This window comes from Taeniopygia guttata, chromosome 2 (genome assembly GCF_048771995.1).
Source record: "Taeniopygia guttata chromosome 2, bTaeGut7.mat, whole genome shotgun sequence".
Lineage (NCBI taxonomy): Eukaryota > Metazoa > Chordata > Aves > Passeriformes > Estrildidae > Taeniopygia > Taeniopygia guttata.
In genome coordinates, this window is record NC_133026.1 from 110,343,574 (window position 1) to 110,364,044 (window position 20,471).

The 20,471-nt window shown below is 39.6% G+C and overlaps 1 protein-coding gene across 2 annotated transcripts in view; it reads right to left on the reverse strand.

The window, feature by feature from the left end:
* Positions 1-463: 463 nt before the first annotated feature.
* Positions 464-20,471, reverse strand: part of PRKDC (protein kinase, DNA-activated, catalytic subunit) — an 80,778-nt gene continuing 60,770 nt past the window's right edge. Inside the window, exons 69-86 of one of the 2 annotated variants that reach the window (XM_072924025.1) lie at positions 19,653-19,842; positions 18,388-18,562; positions 18,114-18,304; positions 15,450-15,630; positions 14,781-14,941; positions 13,191-13,402; positions 12,033-12,120; positions 11,223-11,366; positions 8,284-8,488; positions 7,637-7,704; positions 7,144-7,364; positions 6,737-6,829; positions 4,769-4,858; positions 3,477-3,548; positions 3,193-3,394; positions 2,569-2,757; positions 1,847-1,986; positions 464-823 (exon numbers count right to left, since the gene is read on the reverse strand). In XM_072924025.1, coding sequence (XP_072780126.1) covers positions 619-823; positions 1,847-1,986; positions 2,569-2,757; positions 3,193-3,394; positions 3,477-3,548; positions 4,769-4,858; positions 6,737-6,829; positions 7,144-7,364; positions 7,637-7,704; positions 8,284-8,488; positions 11,223-11,366; positions 12,033-12,120; positions 13,191-13,402; positions 14,781-14,941; positions 15,450-15,630; positions 18,114-18,304; positions 18,388-18,562; positions 19,653-19,842 — 2,827 coding nt within the window. In that variant the 3' untranslated portion in view covers positions 464-618. 2 annotated transcript variants of the gene reach the window in all.

Consider the following 20,471-nt stretch of genomic DNA (forward strand, 5'->3'; position numbering starts at 1 on the left):
GACAAAGATAACAGGGTATAACCTCTAATTGCTAAAAACAGTCTCATCATTACTATCTCGTTATCCAGTAATGAAAAAGCTGTTCAGGTACTTTAGGTGTAATCTAGAGCTAAGAGCCATTTTCTGTTTAATGTCATCATGTGGTCCACTGATATGAAAATCTTCAAGTTCTAACTACAAATGATGTGTGGCTGCAGAATGGTTTCAGTTGATTGTCATCAAGGTCTCTGCAAAAGAAAAGCACAGACTCACTACATTACTGCACTGATGCCCACAAGGTTTGTGGGATATGAATTTGTGCTTTCCACTGAGGGATCTCAGTGCTTTTCAAATAAATCTTTAAGCTCTATAGCCTCTCCAGTTCTTTCCACATTGATTTTAACACAAAGACAATAAAGCTGCTTTGTTACGGAACCACACACAAGAAAAATAATTTTTAAAAAGAAAAATCACTGCTTGAATTCAGCTTTAATACAAAAAGTTTATTTTCTCTATTAGTCAAGTTAACTGGTGATAAAAATAGTTTTTTTTCCTTTTTGGCCTTAAAGTTCTGATCTGGTTGCAGCTGTGTTTTAGGATACAGGTCCCTTGGCAGACAGAGTTGCAGATGGCAGTTCCTCACATCCAGGGTTCCCATCCTTCCCAGACTCTGCCAAGAATATTGGGGTCTGTTGCTTGATCGATGAGGCATCTCACTTGGGCCTCCTCTGAAAGTCCATCCTCTGGCTCTTTGGCTCTGATATCATGATTAGGGTTACCACGAGCCACAGCTGCAAAATCATTATAAGCAGGTGACCGCTCATGGCCCAGGCGCAGCTCATCACTGAAATTGAGAACACAAAAATAAGCTCTTACTAAAAGAAACAAGCAAAAAATCCGAGATGGATTTTTAAATACAAAACAGCACTTGAAAACTAAAGCTTGAATTGAGATCAAGATGTGGAGGCTGCTCAAGAGCTGTGGAAGTCTTGGCCAGTGAAGACTGATGGTTTCAGGTGTCCTTTACTAGTGGGTATTTACCATGAATATGCCAGTCTTGTCAAAGGTCTCCAGCTGAAAGAAGGATGCAGCAGCTCACATCCAAGCCGTTGATCTCTTTACCTGCTCTCTTGATTTGTGCCTATAATAAGTATTTTGCTGCCTCTTCCAGTTCAGCCTTGACCGCAAAAGGGACTCCTCCCAAGTCCTGCACTTTTCAATATTTGTATGGTTTTAAAACAGGCTTGCTTTCATTGCTTTTCTGTCTTTCCCCTGGTTAATCCAAAATGGCTTTTTAAGAGAGGATGGAAGGGATTAATTGTACTTTTAACTGAACTTAAAAGACATTCTGGCTTGAGCCAGACTAGACTGACATAAAAAACCTGAGAATGCCACCAGATTTGAATTGGATGTTTCTCGTAAGCAGCATTCCTCCATGCCTCCCCTACAGCTGGTACAGCTTCCATTTCAAGCAATCCTCCATCAGAAGCATATATTAATTTAAATATTATCCCTACCCTAAAAGCAGTGGAGACTGCTTTAAAGAACAGTAGGACTGAGGAGTATGAGATTAAGCAGCCTGACAGGGAGAAGAGGCATGTGCTGCCAGGAGCAGTAAAACTGCTCAGAAGGCCTGAGCTGGAGCAAGTAAACTCACAGGGAGATATCTGGTGTTTTGGCTGGCAGGGTGATTCAGAGAGCTTGTATGTGGACCAAAATGATTCTGACAGAAGGTTTGCTGAAATTTTGCCCTGCCTGTCTCTTCTTTTTTCCTAGCCTCCATTCTATCCAAAGGGAGCAAAATCTGACTCGGGAGCCTTCCAAAGCTCTTAGTGGAGCAGTTTAAAGCAAAAGAAGAGCATCTTACCAAGTGATTATTGCTGGATTGGCACCTGTAAGCTTTCTTCTGACATAGTTGACCTTTTGTAAAGGGTACCAGTTTACTTCAGATGTGTTTATTTCTTTAATCCATGTGCCTCCTTTTTTCAGCTGTCTTTGTTCAAAGTTCTAAGGAAAAAATATAATTGTCCTATTTATCATAAATCACACACTTGAAAAAGGCTTTTAAGCTGCAGATCATAGCAAGTCAAGCCAGTATCTTAACTGCAGATGCAGTGGAGGACAAACCAGTGAGATAATATCTAACTTGCCTATGACTTTAATTTACAACTGAAGTTGCTGAAGTGCAAGTCGTTTCAGATTTTTTTGTCTGCAACTATTACTTTGATATATACAGTGCTGTTATGTAAATCTAAGAGGTTGAATACAGAAAGTTGAAAATATTCATGCTGGTGCCATAAGTGGCATAACGTAATCAAGAGTTACCCGTGCCTTTAGGATTATCATGAAAGATAAAGAACAGCAGACTGATAACACAGACATATGCTACTGTTTTTTGTGCAACAATACAGAATTCTGTCATTTTAAATACTTTTAATTTCAGTTTCTCTGAGTACTTAATAAAACAAAGAAAGATAAAAGGAGTACTGAGAGTGAGCCTCAACGAATACTTCCTTTTTCATCAGTTTTATTCTTATTACAGTTTAAGAATTTTCACATGAAGAAAAATAAAAGAGGACAAAACCCCACCTTCCAATCCAAAGAAGGCTCTTTTACAAATACATCCATGGTGCTGATGAGGAGGTCTGGATCTGAACGATAAGCCCGCAGGGCATGCACCATCACACTGTAAATGAGTCCCCACTCCTTCACTGGCATCATCAGATTAACAAACTGGCGAGTCAGGCGAAAGGGCATCAACTCTGGCACACTCAAAAACTAGCCAAGGGGAAGGACAGTCAAAAGAAAACAAGAAGTAAGAAGCCTTGGAACTGAAGGATTAGACGGGAATATTTTATTATTTTTAAGCTTTGAAACCCTCTTTGTCACTGCACTGAAAATAATGCATAAAAGTAGAACTAACCAAGTTGTGACATCAAAGCTCTAGTCATGAGTATTCAGTGATAGTGGTTGAAACCACGGTTGAACCATGTAAAAGACCACCATATTGACTCTGTGGAGTTATATAGCTCACTGCTTGTCTGAGAATATCTGGACTCAGATATTTTATTCAACTGACTAGAAATAACTTGTCAAGATTATTTTGCATCAGAATAATGGCAATTGAAGAGCATAAAATTTAGTACTGAGAACGCGTGAGTAATTGCACATAACAAATGCAAAAGCTGTAACAAATTAGTTGAAAATAAATACCTGTGTAGCTGCACCAAAAGCGTATCCAAAGTCTATTCCCACCATGCCACCTGTCTCCTTGTTAATCATGAAGTTGGACAGATGCCGGTCTCCAATCCCAAGTATCCAGTGGCTGATGCACATCAGTGCGTGCGAGCTGGCAAAGTGGGAGCGCAGGGCCAGGAAGGCCTCGGGAGATGTGCTCATTTTCACAAAGGCTCGCCTTAACAAAACAGAACTCACTTGTTGAATGCAGAGAAACACCAACATTTGTTGCACAGTGTGAAGCTGTCAGCAGCACTTACCGTAGCAGGTCTTCTGGAACACTGCTCTCCCTGCTTTTGAAGGATGCGACCGTTTCTGTACGGTTGGCATTCCTGCAAAGTAGGGAAGAAATAAAGGTGGCTGCTGGAATAACAGCCTGCTGGATGTTGAAAGTCAAGATACGCTCGTGACCGCAGCAGTGGGCAGTGCTTACTGCAGTAAACAGCACAGCAAGCCACAAAGGGTTCACCCCCTAAATTTTACCTGGTATTAGAAGTACCCCATCCTCCCTCCTTCTCCCAATAGTTATTTCCAAGACTGACATTTCTAAACACAAAAGAGTATGTGGTTTTGTGTATTTTCCTCCAAATTAAGTTGATGGGTTAAGTTTTAATAAAGCAATACAATCATGTTCTTTCTGGCTGGACAGTCTCTTCCAAGCAGAGGAATTAAGGCCCCAGTTACATCTCTCAGCAGCAGGCTGAGGCTATACTGACACTAGAAAGTAGTGCAGCAGAGGGGAAGCAACAGAACTAAAGAACTGGTGCTGAGGGCACTTATGCCATGCAGATTTGGGGAAGGAGGCTTTGTCCTAGCCTATATCCAGTTCTGAATGCTTGTGAGAGCTGACATGTGCCGGGTGCTTTCCTTCCAGTCTACTTCCCTCTGACAGGAGCAGAATCGAGAAGTAGAGTCCAGCCCTTTAGTGCAGCAGACTGAAGATGAGTGGGGGTGATGGAGACTTACTTGAAAAGCATGTTCTAGATCTGAATACAAATATTAATTCAGTTAAACAAGTCAAAGTTTTCCTTTAAAAAGCAAGACACTTGGTTAAGCAGGTTATGAGCTTATAAGAAATGCTCTGGACACTTCACTTTACCACCCACAGAGCTAGATCTAGGTAGGTGTGGAAATTCCTCTGAGAGGATGCTCAAGTCAGAACCTAAACCATCAAATATTCTTAAATTCTCAGTGAATCATGGTGATTTTCTCTGTCCAACTCTAGCAGATGCCTGGACTCTGAGGCAGCCTACCTAACTGCATAATCAGGAACAAGACGCCTAGAAAATAAAGTTGAAGAGCAGCATCTGCTTCTAGACACTTTCTAAAGGAAGTGCGCAAGCTTCTGGAAGTATTCCTGTACTCGGGTAGGATTTTTGGCAAGAAGATTTTTGCAAAGCATCTCCAGGAAGACAAAGCAGTAAAATGAGCAAAAATCAGATCTCGCCATCATATTATGATGCAGACCATACTTTTTTCCCCTGGAATTTCTACATCTCTGCATGTGTGCACACTCTAGCTTCTGTATTTCACATGCAGTTTTGAAACCTACCTGTACATAGCATGGTATCGAGAGATGCCCTGTGCTTTCCCACTCATCCTGGACAGCCACTCAGAATAGGTAGCACGAGGTCCTCTTGGGCTAGGGACAAAAAAAGAAAAGCATTGATGATTTCCCTGTACTCTCTATTTGGTTATCCACAGGCTGTGTGCTGCTCTGACCCATGAGATTTTTATGCAAAGGAAAAGTCAGGAAGCTACAGTCTACATTAATTTTAGCCTTGCTTTGGAAATGAAGTTTATGCAGAGTATAGGCTGATCCATTCATCGCCTTTGCCCCAGCTTTGAACACACTTCAGTCATATCTGACAGAAGATTAGACATCTCAAAGGTGTTAATTTGTCAAGAGGTACTGTAAGTACCTCCGGAAGAAAGATCCAAAATACTTTCTCCAGGGAGGGAAAGTTATTGTTGACAGTCTTGTAGCCTTTGAGAAGCATTATGTAGTCCACCACAGTACATACTGCCCTTTGTCCTTCCAAATGGGCAGGGAATGCAGGAAGGCAGCTTGGTATCTCCTCAGTGTGCACAAGAGAGGAGGAATGGGTGCTTGAACTTGAGGTATTAATCCATAAGAAGCTAGTATTCATTAGTCGCACTGCTTATGCAATAATTTGACTTTTTTTCCCATCTTAACTAAATACAACAGACCTTAAACTATTTCAGAGGCAGCAACTTAGCAGAGCAGCCACCTTCTGTCTTCCTTCCAAAACATGTTTTGAGATAGAGAATGCCATTTCTATTTAAGAAGCATATATCAGTTATAGACTGTAGCCCATCACTTTGGGATAAAGGAATTCAAAAATGCAAAAAGTTGTTCCCCCTCATCCCAACCAAAATTTTCCTTTGTGAGCGCTGTCACTTAATCATAGCTCAATATAAAATGTCTTAATTGTCTTGATTGAATAACATATGAGAAAATATTGAAGTCTATATACACAATAAAGCAAGTTTTTTTTTTTTTTAATAAATTATGACCTGCTTTTAGAAAACACTGATCTACACTGAACATACTATAAATTTCCTCCCTTCACGAGATGGTTCCATGTGAGTCTTCTTTCACTTTCCCAGTCAGTGAATTGAGATCAATCAACATAATACCACTGCTGTTCACAACAGTGAATCAGACAGCAGTAATGCAGGAATTCCAGCAGTTCCTAAACTGCTCACAAATCAAATAACCATAGAAATAAAGACTCTTTGGAGTCCAACCTCCACACTGGAGTTTCCTCTAACTGGCTCCATAAATGTTAATTAGTAAAAACAAATGGTGACAACAATATGCAGACAAACCCAAACAGAGATTATGTAACTGAGAACCACATTAGTAAATTAAACCACATTTGTAAATTCCAGGATAGAACTAGGCTTGAAATGCCAGAATTAAATCAATTTTACAAATATTCAACCTGCAATTACAATCACAAGAAAGCAATGTAATTTATTCAAATCCAGCATCTGTGTCAAGTCAGAGAAAGTGCTCTGTTACAGTTGTGTTCTGTGCATTTGCTGCCAAGTTCCATCCCCCATCACTGACTCACTGCTGAACCCAGGTTCTCAATAGCTCTGCCTCTACTCCCTTCCCCTGCCCCTCATTGACCTAAGTCCATTTCCTGCCTGATCAAATCAAGAGATCAAAATCCTCTGCTTGTAAAATCAATCTGCTGATAAGGAAATGGTGATGATAATGACGTCACACACGATTATAATTATAAGTCTCTTGTTTAAACAAGCTGGGTGGAGGATATTCCAGCTACAATGGCACTCATTAAACAAACAGTTGCCAATTACTAATTTGGGTCAGGAAGTACAAACTGCCTCCTTGCTTATAAGTGCTTTTCTTTTATTCTGTAATTACAAAAAAAAAAAGTAAAATAAAATCCTGCCACAAGACTGTCAATTATCCAAAAACACATCAGTAGTGGTTTCTGTTAGAGCAGACAGCTAAACCAAGCATCACCTGTAATAGCTGATATCTTCCTCTTCAGACATGCTATTTTTAAGGAATTCTTTTAACGTACAAGTATTTTCCAGCCACTTGATGAGTCCCAGTCTGGAACAAAGTAAGTCAGAGATAACAAGTAGCTCAGAGCTGAACTTTAGAGGAATGCCACAAAATGGGAAGCAATACATTCTATTACCTGTTAAAAGAAGGTTAAAAGCTACCAATTTAAACATACTCTGAAAAAACTGTTTTCACACAAAGCAATTTCAATGGTGTTTAAAAGGAAAAGTAAAAAATAAAATTAAGCCAAGGCACAAAACACTCTCAATCTGAATCTGGCACACAAAATTCTCACTTTCCAACATCCCAAAATTAATAGACGTTAACATAAGGATTTCTGCTCCTTCAAGATAAACACCTACCTTGTTGTCATGGGGATGACCTGGTAAGTTTTTAACTGCATATTTCTTTGGCTACATGTAGCATCTTGGGAAAGGATAATGTTCATTACATCAAACAGCTGCTCAATGCGTTGGTCCTGTCGCAGGTCTTCACCACCTTTGACGAGAAAAGGATACTCCTGCTCATCGCTGCCTCGGATTGTTATACGTTTTGGCTTCCTCAAGGATTCCATCACACTTATCTTGGAAAAAGACAGGAAAAAGAAAAGTATTTGTGACAGAAGACTTGGTCTTACAGAATCATTGCTGGAATTAAGCATATCTGTCATTCCTAGATGACATAATCAAGTTACTCAATTATAGCAGAAAAACAAATGCCCACTTGCAGCCCTTCCTTTGTATATTGCAAGATGTGCAAACAAGCAATGACTTTGCTACTACCAAATTCTTCAAATGCTATATTATGGACACAGATTTTACCACACAGGATTCTGACTCATTCCTAAAAACATACCCTTTCATCAAATCCAGAGATTTTTGCGTGGTACTCTGGCAGTGGTTTCCCTTTTCCGTCGTACTGACCTGAAGTGGTAGTAGAAAAAATATATTAATACATAAAAAATACATTAATAATATATATTAATACATTAAAATAGCCTGATGCTATTTTAAAGTGTGCTTAACACCAGAACACACATCCAAATGTTTTGTCAAACTGGTAGAATGACAGCCATGAATAAAATATTTTTAAATGCGTAAAAAATATACAACATACACATAGTATGATTTTGTCTGTGAATTACTGATAGCCTTTCCTTGTTTAGCTGTTAGAAATAAACTCTTGCTGGTTTCAGAAGACACAACCTTTTTTGAACTAGATTTAAACATGTATAAGATTTATGTATCAGATTTCCTGGAGTTAGGCCTTTAGAAAAATACTAAATTCTTAGATAAGAGATACAAGCTTAGATACAATTTTAAAAATCAGGACTACATTTAAGAACAGATTTAAGAGATAATGAGTGAATAGAATTATTTCAAGTAAGGCCAAATAAGGCTTAAGGCTAGAAAGAAGGGTCATATAGCCAATACAAGAAATAAAGCTCAAGAGCAACTTTCTTGTAAGGCACAATTCACCATTGACACTGAAGGGGAACTTACCAGGAACCTCCAGTTCACTCCTCAAGAACTCAGCTTTGAATTCACTCATCCATGGTGAACATTCTTTGAGGTTCCCAGGTTCTTTATGGGTTTTGATCATTTTTGAGTAGAGAGCACTTGCAATCACATCGAAGGCATTCGTTTTCATATCCAACAGTTCTGAGCCATCTCTGCCAAAATGATGATCCAGGTCCTTCCCAAAAGCCTAACAATCATTTATAGAAAAGAATCCTGTTTACACAATGCTAGAAACTACCCAAGAGCACCAAAAGGCTTTCTTCCTATCTATACACACAGCTTGTTTAAATATTAGGAAGAAATTCTTAATATAAACCAGAACAGGTTGCCTAGAGAAGTTGTGGATGCCTCATCCCTGGAAGCGTTCAAAGCCAGGCTGGAAGGGGCCCTGAGCAACCTGGTCTAGTGGGAGGTGCCCCTGGCCACGGCAGGGGTGTTAGAAACAGATGATCTTTAAGGTCCCTTCTAACCCAATCATTCTGTGACTCTATGAAATGTTTTACATGTTTTTTTACTATCAGATTTATTATTTGTGGATTTATTACTGCCTAGCAATAATTTTGGACACAGAATGCATAAACCCATATTTTAAAGGATTTTATATATCCTGATATAGGAAAAGAGCAAAGTTTTGGACATGGATCCATTTAATGAACAAAGTAAGTATTATCTACAAATAGTTAACTGAATTGACTTCCTGTATTCATAATTAAAGGTACTAGAAAAACTAAATGTTCCTTCTTGGACCTGGTATTAATGGCTTGGAAAGATATTTATTTTTTTTTTACTGACTGATCATTTTTCTACCAAATTATGAAGACACAGCTATTTCACTGAAGTAAATGAAAATACAAAAAACATTATCCTTTTGAGGAGACTTCTACAGTCACAAACATCTTTATCATTAAATCTATTTCCAGATTATGAGACTGAAGTACTCCCTATAGTAGAGCAATTTCATGCGTTGGTCAAGAGAGACAACTTATTTTTTTCCCCAGCAAGGGCACTAGAAATGATACAGTTATTCTCACAGCACACTTTGTTTCTTCATAATAACGCATCATAAAAGCAAAGACTTCAGAGCCTGTGAACCATCACCTTGACTCTCTTCTGCAGCTACTCTTTGCTCTCCCTCTTCCCTTTAGCAGAGGGGAACAACCCTGATATCCCTCTCCAGCATTTCCCTTGCTCTTCACTCTGTATCATCTAACAGTGCACATTTCAGCATTTTAAAGAGCCATAGATTTTTTTTTTTTTTTTGTGTGTGTGGGCACACAAATAATCCAAACAGCCTTTGTGCTTATGCCTGCTATGTCCCTTGCTGTGCATGTACCCTGTATAGCTGCTCCCCTCTCCCTACCCCCACCCCTGTCACCAGCACATCCTGCATATTCTTATCCCCCACTCTTAAGTTTGAAGTCATTATCATCAAAGACCTATCTTATCTCCCAGCAACACATTCAGAGGGCTAGTGTGCCCATAAACTCCCAATTACCCTTTCTGCTTCATTAGCACTTCACCTCCTCCCGACTCCACCTTACTCTCATCCTCCACCTTTCCCACTCATGGGGAAGGAATCTCCCTACAGACACCCAGGTCAGTTTATCGAATGCTAGTGTGACATAAGGATGGCCACAACGGGAGACAGCTGGATGCACCCCGCCCTGGCCATGGGGCTATGCACATACAGTACAAGCAAGCAGTCAGGACATGGTTCTCCTGGCCTCAGCAACTTGCAGCTCAGGGATTTCTGGACCCGGGGGTGTGCATTTGTATGTAAAAGCTCTTAAAGCATTGCCCCCTCTCTGTGCCATTGCCTGCTTGCTATTTGAACCCATGAAAGCACCTAACACCCTGCAACAGGAGTTCAGCACCTAAATGTGCACTGAATGAGGAAATACTTCTCACTGGTCTGAACCTGCCACTTCCATAGTGTATTTACTTCCTGTTTGGTGCTCCTGATAGAATCACAGAATTGCTAGGGTTGGAAAAGACCTATAAGTTCATCAAGTCCAACCATGGGACTGATGTTAAGAGCTTTACTGTATCTGGCATAGCTGCATCTTTTCCAACTGGAGGAATGCTAAAGTTGCTTATGCAGTGGTTACTCTGTACCCCTGATTATTCTTGCCACTTTGAACCTCATCCAATTTTACTGTATCTGTGCTGAGAATACTGCAGAGGAGGACTATAATGTTCAAGAAACCCGTCAGAGAAGGCTGCTATGCCAATATACAAATCCGTTTAGTTCTCTATTCTTAATAATGATGAACATTTGCTTTTATTTTTGACTGCCCTTGAGTTTTCACACCTGATGTTTTCAAAGAACCATCACAAATCAAGATTTTGTTCTTGAACTGAAATAGTCAGATAAAATATGCAGAATTTCTATATGATACTAGGGTAATTACATTTTCTTGCCTCATGTGTCACTTAATTTTCTATGCTGATTTTCACCACTTTGGAATACAGCCAGTTTTGTAAAGTCTTTTCTTTAAGTCTTCGTAGTTGTAACTCTCCTGTATAAGTAACTTCGTATCAGCAGCAAATCTGAGTAGTATAATACAGCAAAGCTCCCTAAGGTGCTCATAAATCCTTGGCAGCAGGGAACAAAAAACAAAGCCAGATTCCCACGGATGATTAGAGGCTCAAGTCCTAAGAGCCTGGCAACATGCAGGACAGGAGAGGTAGAAGCTGTGTAAGATAGAACATTTATCCCTGCAGGGCAGTTAGAAGTGGAAAGTGAACTATGTTAAGTCCATGGCTTCTAGCAAAGAAATCCCAGTCCTCTACTCCTGACTAAATCAAGTCTCATCAAGTCCTGCAACACCTGTAAAAACTGTGATCTGGTTCCCTTTTTTGGCTTTCTATTGCCTTCTAGAAAAGCCATGATGCCAACACTAAGCAGTAACCACATATACCTGAATAAACCTTTTCCTCATCAATCCAAGGCCAGGAGTCTCCAAATTTCCCAAATTCTTGTACATTCCTTCATACATTTCCTTAAGTTTCTTTTTGTTCCTCTGAGGTTTTGACAGCTCATTTTTGACATCCTCAACCCAATCCTGCAAAGAGAAGAAAACAGATGAGTACTGAGAAAAGATTTATTGATCCTTGCTCTCAGTAGGCCACTCAGATTGCACTGGGGTTACTGTATTTACTATTGTGTGTCTTTTGACAAAAAAAAAAGCACCAAAAGACTGTGGAAATATTTTCCTTTCATTCTGTGTCTTGATAAAATGCTTCTACTTGATTATGATAATTATGTTTGCTACCATAGTGTTTAGTGCTAAGAAAGCCTCTGTGAGGCCAGGAGTGGCACAGAATAAGAATTGTCTGGACACACAAGTCAGAACATATATAGGGATGCCCAGCAGGGAAAGGGCATAAGAACACAAGTAGTCCAAAATTATAAAGATGGCCACAAATGATAATTCTGTAAGGGCTTCAGAATGATAAGATTGACCATGGGGCAGGGCACTTTCAGCTTTCCTGAAGGGGAAAGCTGAAAAGGGCTGGAGCAGGACATCCAGCTGGCAAAAGTGAGGGAGTCTATCACCAGTGAAAGCTGCTGACAGCACCCCAACATCATCATCATCATGAGTTGGTGCTGGGTTGAACCACTTCCTGTGGCTGTGGTGTCAACTGAACTATGTCAGGCTCCACCCAGCACTTGCGCCTCTGAACAAGGGAGAGGAATGAAAGGGAAGCAGGGAAAAAATACATTTTACCTTGAAAATCATTACAGGATTAGAGAGCTGCTCCAGGGAGTGAACAAAATCTTGAACTACTCCTCCTCTATCCAACTTATTCTTGATCCTTTAAAAGAAGAGAAAAATGCATCACAATGCAACAGGAACTATCATCCCCACCTTGCGGCAGATAAGCAATGATCAAGACTGTCTGCTACATACAAGAATCTGGTAAAACAATTCAGGTGTAGTTAGGTAAAACTCCCTTGGAATTCCCTCTCGGGCTGCATGACTGTTTATATGTTGATTAAATGTGCCAGTTTTTTAATTATAGGTCCCACTATGAAAACAGGAATTTGGTGGGTGAGTGGAAAGCATGCTTGAAACAGACACAGGCACTGACAAGACCATGTGCCCTGTCATAACAGTTACTGAAGGGTGATACTGTCTGTGAAATACATTACTTTGTATTTTTATTTTAAGCAAAAAATTATTCAGCAAATGTATCAAATTTATTTATTTATAAATTTATTTTTTTATTAATAAATTTATCAAATTTATTTATTCAGCAAATGTATCAAATTTGAGAAAAAGGCAAAAAACCACCCAAAATTTTAAGAGTGGTTCTACAGCATTGTGTGATAGAAACTGATTTTTGCCTGGGGATTAACTCAAGTGTTACTGCATGCCAAAAGGGACAAGGGAAAACTTGTAAGAGAAGCTGCATATTGCACAGTGGATAAGCAGAGAACACCACAGCCAAGAGCTGTTCCCAAGATAACCTGCATCCATTTCACTGCCCTCTCTGAAGTCTGATATGAGTGTCTATTCTATTTAAATATAGATGCTTCCTCTTGGTATTAGAAAGATGATAAATGTTCAATACCACAGAATTACAAAGAAAAAGGGGTTGCCTCTCTGTGGTCTGTTTTATCTTGGGAAAACTTTTAACTTTCAACAGCTTGGGTACTATATGTTCCCAACACTTCATAAAATTTCCTGCCACCAACCTGAGTATGTCTGACACTGAAGAGCTGATGTATTGCATTTCTCTGTGTCTTTAAACAAAAGCTCAAGACTACCCTCTAATATTTCTCGTACTCACTAAAGAAAAGGGTTTGCATAGGAAAAATAAATGAACCTGTCCACTCCTGAAAAAAAAAGCATACAAAGGAGCTACTCCAATTGCAAATTCACCTTTCTACAAACTCCTTGTTCTTGCAGCCAGATGCAGTATCTTTGAAGCAGTAACTTTCACTGCTGATCATGAAAGGGTAGATGAGTGCCTGGGGATAGGTATTTGCAATCTCTTCAACAGTATGTTGTACAGCTACTGCTTCATCCTTGTCAAGTAGTGCCATCATCTGGCTAATCCAACCAATGAACTGCCAACAGGGAACCGAGGAAAGCTGCAAAAACACAGACACTGCTTTCATCTTTGGTCTTCCTCAAAAATACCAAACATAGCAAACAAACAAAACTGCTCTGTGATGCAGCCTGACAGAGAAAGGTGAAAAGGAATCGGAGAATGTCCACTAGGTGTGCAAAACATCCCCCAGTGAAGCACAGATTTAATTATTACTATTACTACTATTACCACCACTACTGCGGCTTAATAGGTTTTCCATTATAAAGATTTGCAGCCTGTTGATCAATATGAGGCTTTACACTCAAACTTGTGGCTTTTGTCTCTGGATGCAATACAATAATTTTTGATCATCACATAATCACATACAAACAACTCAAAAATTGAAAGGAATTCAATTCCAATACCATTAGGTTGAAGTCTTGCTTTGAGTAAAAAATGCCAGGAAGGAGAACACTGAAATTCCTATCACAGTTTTGTCCTTTGTTCATCTTTAAGCATTTCTAATAGAATTTAAGATCAGACTGCCAGTATTTATTTCACAGAAAGACAGAGGATAGAATAAATAAATAAATGCCTGTTGAACTCCCTTTCTGACTGAGATTTGTCAGCTGGTGTTACGTACTGTTTTGAACTATTGGTTTCTCCATGGCCACACCTTGTGCACCTCAGCCATTTCTGCTATTCTCTCAGTTCCTTGGGATAACTAACCCGAATTTCTGCCTCACTTGAGTTCCTTCTCTCAAAGGGCCTGCTGCTCTGGGAGCAGCAGCACAATGACATGGGCTTGGAAAGACAGGCAGGCCAAGGCAGGAACAAGCATGAGTCACAGAGAAGGTCCCAGTTTATCTGTCCCACCACAGCAGGGAAGGCTCCTGGTATCCTGCCATGGAATGGCAATGCAGAAACAGGTTGTGGAGGGAAGGAAAGAAGGAAGGAAGTGGGAAATACAAAAGGAGACAAAGCTGTAGTAATCTATGAAGTGAAGAAGGACAGAGAAAGGTGGGTGACATGGAATGAGTCTGGAAAAGCTGCTGGTTTCCTGCATACAGGAAACTCGGTCTACAGGAATAAGAAACATTCCTCACCCTAATGCTAACCACCTTTGTCAGCCCATTTAGATTGCTCTGAAGGAAAAAAAAAAAAAAAGACAAAGCATACCACAGTTGTTCTCCAGCAACTCTCAAACAAACATTTGGAATCAGAGCAATGATAAAAAGTTAAATTTCTAAGAAAAAGTTTCTGTCCACATTAATTTGACTCAGTAAGTTATAGAAAAGTCAAAGAACAATGATGGGATAAAATTTATCTGATTTCCCTGAAGCAAAACTTACCAGTCTAACCTCTCTATGTATCCCACCTCCACCTTTAAAATTTGATTTACAGGAGCATTTGCTGCCACAAAAATTGAAGCAACTAACCTCTCGTGTCACTAGACCCAATGTCTCTGCTGGATATCTTTCAATTATTTGGAGCAGTCTAGGAAATCTCAGCCTGGCTTCTCTGGAATTCAGTTTTAAAGCTTTTATCATTTTCTCCACCACAATAGCTGGGAACTGCTGAAGATCCACAGTGTTAATTTCTGCCAAGAGACATTAAACAAGAATTATCAGAAACACCATCACTTGTTCCATGTCTTTGATCATCTGAAACATTCATCTTTACAATTTGGTATTTTTTTATCAAGTGTATTTTGTATTTTTACTTTGTTCTCCTTCCCATCTGTTTGAACTGCACACATCTGCAACACATGTACTTGGGGACTGTAAGGATTAGCTTTATCAGGAAGCTGCATCACTGCTGGTATCTTGCCTGCTTTAAAGACAAGGCTGCTGTGGTCTGGGAAGGAACAAGGGAAGCATCTGCTGGATATATTTATCACAAGTAAGAGCGAGATACAAGTGATCCACTATACCAAAGGTAGCAGGAACAGTGGAGGTGAAAAAAGGCTACAAATAATGCTGAACTGGAGGTCAAACTGCTCCACTGAAATTCAAGTTGTGCTGCTCACTGAGATCTCCTGGGTACAGCAAAAGCTCACGAATCACAGACAAATACACCCCACAACCTTAGGAGAGATCCTGACTAACCAAGCAAGCCTTCCTCTTCCCTGCGCAGATACTGGTCACAGAAGCTGACCAAAGTCATGTATGCATCCACAACTCCCACCATGTCCACATGGTCTACGGAGCAGGACTGCACCTCCTCTTCAGACTTCCTCACAGCACAGCTGAAACACTGAAAAGCCTTCTTGTTCAGACCTGCCAGCACCTGAAATTCAACCATAAGAGGAAAAAAACCACACATTAGTGCTACAGTAGCATTGAACAATCCTTTCCAAAACTACAGCTTTGTTGCAAGTCTTGAGTAGATAAAACTTTAACTGTTTTAAGATGTTCTGAGCAGCTGATATAAAGGAAAAAAAATTGGGATGCTATTTCTAGCAGTGATTTCCAGAACTTTAGTTTTCACAATTTTCAGTGGGAATACATAACTTAGATTAGTCTTTGGATATGTTAAATGCCATTTTTGTCACTGCAGAAAAGTTTTTTACTGGAACTTTTGGAAATCGTTAACAGAAAATATAATAAAAATTTCATGTTTTTTTCCCCATTAAGACACATCTACAACATCTGCATAGCAGTTACACTTGGAATTTGTATTCAAAAAGCATGCATCAAACTATTTTGAATCTGATACCTCTTTCTCTATTATAAATATAGTAATATTCATAATACATTTCTAATGCAGCTCATGCAATGAGTGACTTGACAGGATTCTTTACAGAATCACAGGTTGAAAGAGACCTTCAAGATCATCTGTCCAACTGCCAATGCAGCACCACAATTACCCCTAAACCACATCTCAAAGTGCCACATCCAGATGCCTCTTGAGTACTTCCAGAGATGGTGACTCCACCATTGCCCTGGACAACTTACTCCAATGCCTGACCACTCTTTCATTAAAAAAAAAAAAAAAAAAATTCTAATATCCAGTCTGAACTTAACTGGCACAACTTAAGGCTATTTCATCTCACCCTCTCACTTGGGACATGGCAGAAGAGACCAAGCCTCACTTCACTACAATCTCCTTTCAGGTGGTTGAAGAGAGCAATGATGTCTTCCCTGAGCCTCCTTTACTTCAGGCTAAAAAATCCCAGCTCCCTCAGCTGCTCCTCATAGTACTTGTGCTCCAGGCCCTTCCCCAACTCCACTGCCCTTCTCCAGACATGCTCCAGCCCCTCAATGTTTTTCTTGTAGTGAGGGGCCCAGAACTGAACACAGGAATTGAGGTGCAGCCTCACCACTGCCAAGCACAGCAGGACAATCCCTTTCCTGGCCCTTCTGGCCACACTAAATGCTGCAACTGAAATTAAATAGTCAGGTAGGTAGAAGGAGACTACCAGGGTCAGAGTGCTGCTTAATACTAAGCTAAAATAAAGCTAAGCTTCTTAATCTTTCAGAAGTCCCTAGTATGGCAATTTTACTCATCTGACACAGAATAACTATTATGCTCATCCTTTAGATTGCCTAAAGAAGAATGCTCTTAAGAATTAGCTAATAAATAAAGCTCAAGTTTTTGCTTAAGTTTCTAAACACCTGAAAATTTAAAACCTTTTTTTGCAGGAATATCTTCTTGATCTGCTTTACTATTAACAACAATAAAACACAAATTAAGAACATTTTTTTTGTTGTTTTATACTAATATGGTTTGTATTCCCTGAAGTGATCCTGCAAGAAAGATGGAGAGGGACTTTTTACAAGAGCATGTAGTGACAAGACAAGGAGTAATTGCTTCAAACTGAAAGAGAGTAGGTTTAGATTGGTAATTAGGAGGAATGTCTTTGCTGTGAGCATGGTGAGCTGCTGGAACAGGTTGCCCAGAGAATTTGTGTATACCCCATCTCTGGATGTGTTCAAGGCCAGGCTGGTTGAAGCTCGGAGCAACGTGGTCTAGTGAAAGGTGTCCCTGCCAATAGCAAGGAGGTTGGACCTAGATGATATTTAAGGTCATTTTCAACCCAAACCATTCCATGATTCCATATGTAAGCATCTTCATGGTGGCTTTAGAAATTAGTAGATATAAGCCAGCAGTGGTACTTCAAATTCTTAATCCATTTGACAGACAAGAAGTCAACGCCATAGCATGTGGGGCAACTGATAGCAAATACTATTTTAGCTGCAGCACAGTCTAGTGCTGTATTCTTCAAATTCACACCTACCTAAAATAGGAAAAGACAACCTGCATGTGCTCTGCCTTAAAAAAATCCACTTTTCTCTTCCATTAAAATGACCTAGATAAAGTAAGTGTATCAATATTATAAATCTACCTTTATCATAGACAACAGTCTGGGGGCATGAAGCAGGTCACAAATGCCCGGCTGAAATCCAGGCATTCTTTCAGGATCTCAAGCTTTGTCTCACCACTGTGCATACAGATGCTGTGACTATGTCTTCCCTCTCCACTCAAAATGCAGGTACAGAGAAACACAAGAACATTCTCGTATTTAGAAAGGTTAGAGTGATGCCAAACTCCAGGAGAGCAAAACCTGGAAGAAACAGCAACCTCAGCCTTGTTTTTTGCTTTCCCCCTGACATTTCTTTCTCTAGCTGGTGTTGCGGGACAAATCACTGCAAATAGCAGACAGGTTTCACATGCTCTGTATCTATCCATAGCCATCACTACCTACTGAAGTAGTAATTTGTAGTAATAATGACACTGAAATTACTAAAAGATCTTCCCCTCTCATTTACCTTTTTAGGGTTCTCAAGGCTTTCTCCTGATATTAGTGATATCTTTCCAGCCTTTTCTTTCTCAATTTGCTCAAGACATCTTGGATCCTGACTAAGAGCATTGGCCATGATGTGATACGTAGTACCCAGAAGAAGATTCTGGTTTCGAAAGGCCATTACGTTCTTGCTGAGATAGTCAGATTTGGTATCTTCTGTTGGAATTAAAAAACAAAAGTTGGCAACTAGACAACAAAGCAACTTTGTAAAATAAACAAGGTAAAGCAAAGGCTGTTACCAAGCAGGGAGATGGTTTTCAACACTGAGAGCATGCGTTCAGGACAGCTCAGGTTGCAGCTGCTGCTGTGAGTGAAGCGGCAATAGGCGTAATTCCACCTCACCAGCCAGTCCTCCCTCGTTCTGGCTTCCTTGCGCAAGTCTTTCAGGAGCTTCTTGGCCACAGCAAAGCTGTTCTGTATTCAGATTAAGAGAATTCTCAGACCATGCATCTGAAGAGGAACTAAAACCTGCCCACAACCAAATTAGGGATGAGAAGCTTTAAGTAACACAAGTAAAGTTACAGTAAGGCAAAGAGATGCTCACTGTTTGCTGGGTCTCATGTTCAGAACCATATTTGTGCTAATGGAGAAGTTTGAATAGCAAAAGAGAAGAACAGAGGGTTAAACAACTGAGAAAATAATTATAGCTGCATGAAGCATTTAACTGCTTTACAGTACAAACACATATGGGAAACACAACTTGATTTAGGATATCATTAAGAAAATCACTTATATTTGTGTTTTGATGAGACGTTTCACAAAAGTAACATTAAAGGAAAACTTATTTTTCACTTACTCTTTCAAGAGTGTGTAGTCAACAAAGCAATAATGTTATATTTGCTTATGAAATTGCTTAAATAAACTCTTGCTAATGACTGCAGATTTCTGCAGCATCTTAGAAGATGGGAGATAGATTCATCTTGTCTCAAGCTTGAAATACCAAAAGCCCATCATCAAAAAGGCTATTTCAGTCATTTCAACAGTCAGATTCAACCCAAAATTTCTAAGTGACTTAACTTTAGTTCTTTGTTAGTGTTAACTAACAGCAGTAATGAAAACTGTGAAAAAAAAAAAAATCCAGCATTGCTGATTGAAGTAAATTATACTAATTCCATCAGACTTAGATTTGTTCTCTTGTACAGAAGAAATTATTTGTAAATAAGAAGCAAAATGCTTGATTGCAAGCATCCCTTCAGTTAAAGACTGAAACATTTCAGATACTTTATCTGCCCTTTAGAGTGTCCAAAACTGTCTGTGGATCAAAGGGGACTTCAGGCACATTTCCAGAAATGACAAGTTATAATCAACTTCGTAATTAACATTTATCCTTTTGTTTTCTTTCATTGTGGAACTGACTTGAGCTTTCAAAATGTCCTGGACAGCAGGGTCAAAAAGAGACAAGGTTTGCCCCGGCAAAAGGGTGCCAAATACCACCTAAAAGGCTTTTCCAGCTTTTTCTATGTATTTTCTCAGCAAATTGGAAGCTATCAGACAGTTTATTCACCTGTTTCCTGGCACTTTCTATCATCTTCATTTTCATATTGAATTTGCAGCTTTTAATCATTGAGTGAATGTTTTCACTCTGTTGATCCACTTCCATTTGGTCACCAGCACTGTATTCTCCATCCACCTCCATACTGTCATTGGCCTGATCAGAAGGAAGTTTCTCCTGCAGTTTGTCAAGAAAGAAACACCTGCACAACAACAGCAGGGATATAGATCACTCTGGTATACATTCAAGGACATGAATGTTCAAAAATGTTGATCTGCCTAACAGCAAACAAAGCTAATAGAAAATGTCAAGCTACAACTATCACATTTAGCAGGCCTAAACACAGGTCTCAGAGTCTGAACACTCCTAACAGGGATCATGTTGACCCTGAGAGCATTCAGGATCTTGAACTGTCAAGATTAGTGTTAGAAAATGTCCATTATAGGGTGGGATCTTTTTCTTAGTTCCTTTGTGCAAGCTACAGTCTCTAAGTTGACCAAGCCATAACTTGCATTCCAGCTTCACAGACATGTAAACAAACAGGAGTCTCAAATATTTAGTGTGAATGCCAAGCTGTATTTTATGTCAACCTGGTACTCAAATGTTTATCACATCAACCCATGCCAACATTGAAATCTGTGTTGGAGAACAAATCAGCAACCACACTCAGCTTTTGAAAGGGAATTGCCATGAATCAATGCTGAATCCTGTTACTCCACAACTAATCCTTTCTAATTTAATAACACATCTTATTATGTAGACTGTTACTTAAAGCAGAGGACAGCACCACACTCTGAAGTGGCACTTGGTATGTCCTTTGTTACTAATTTA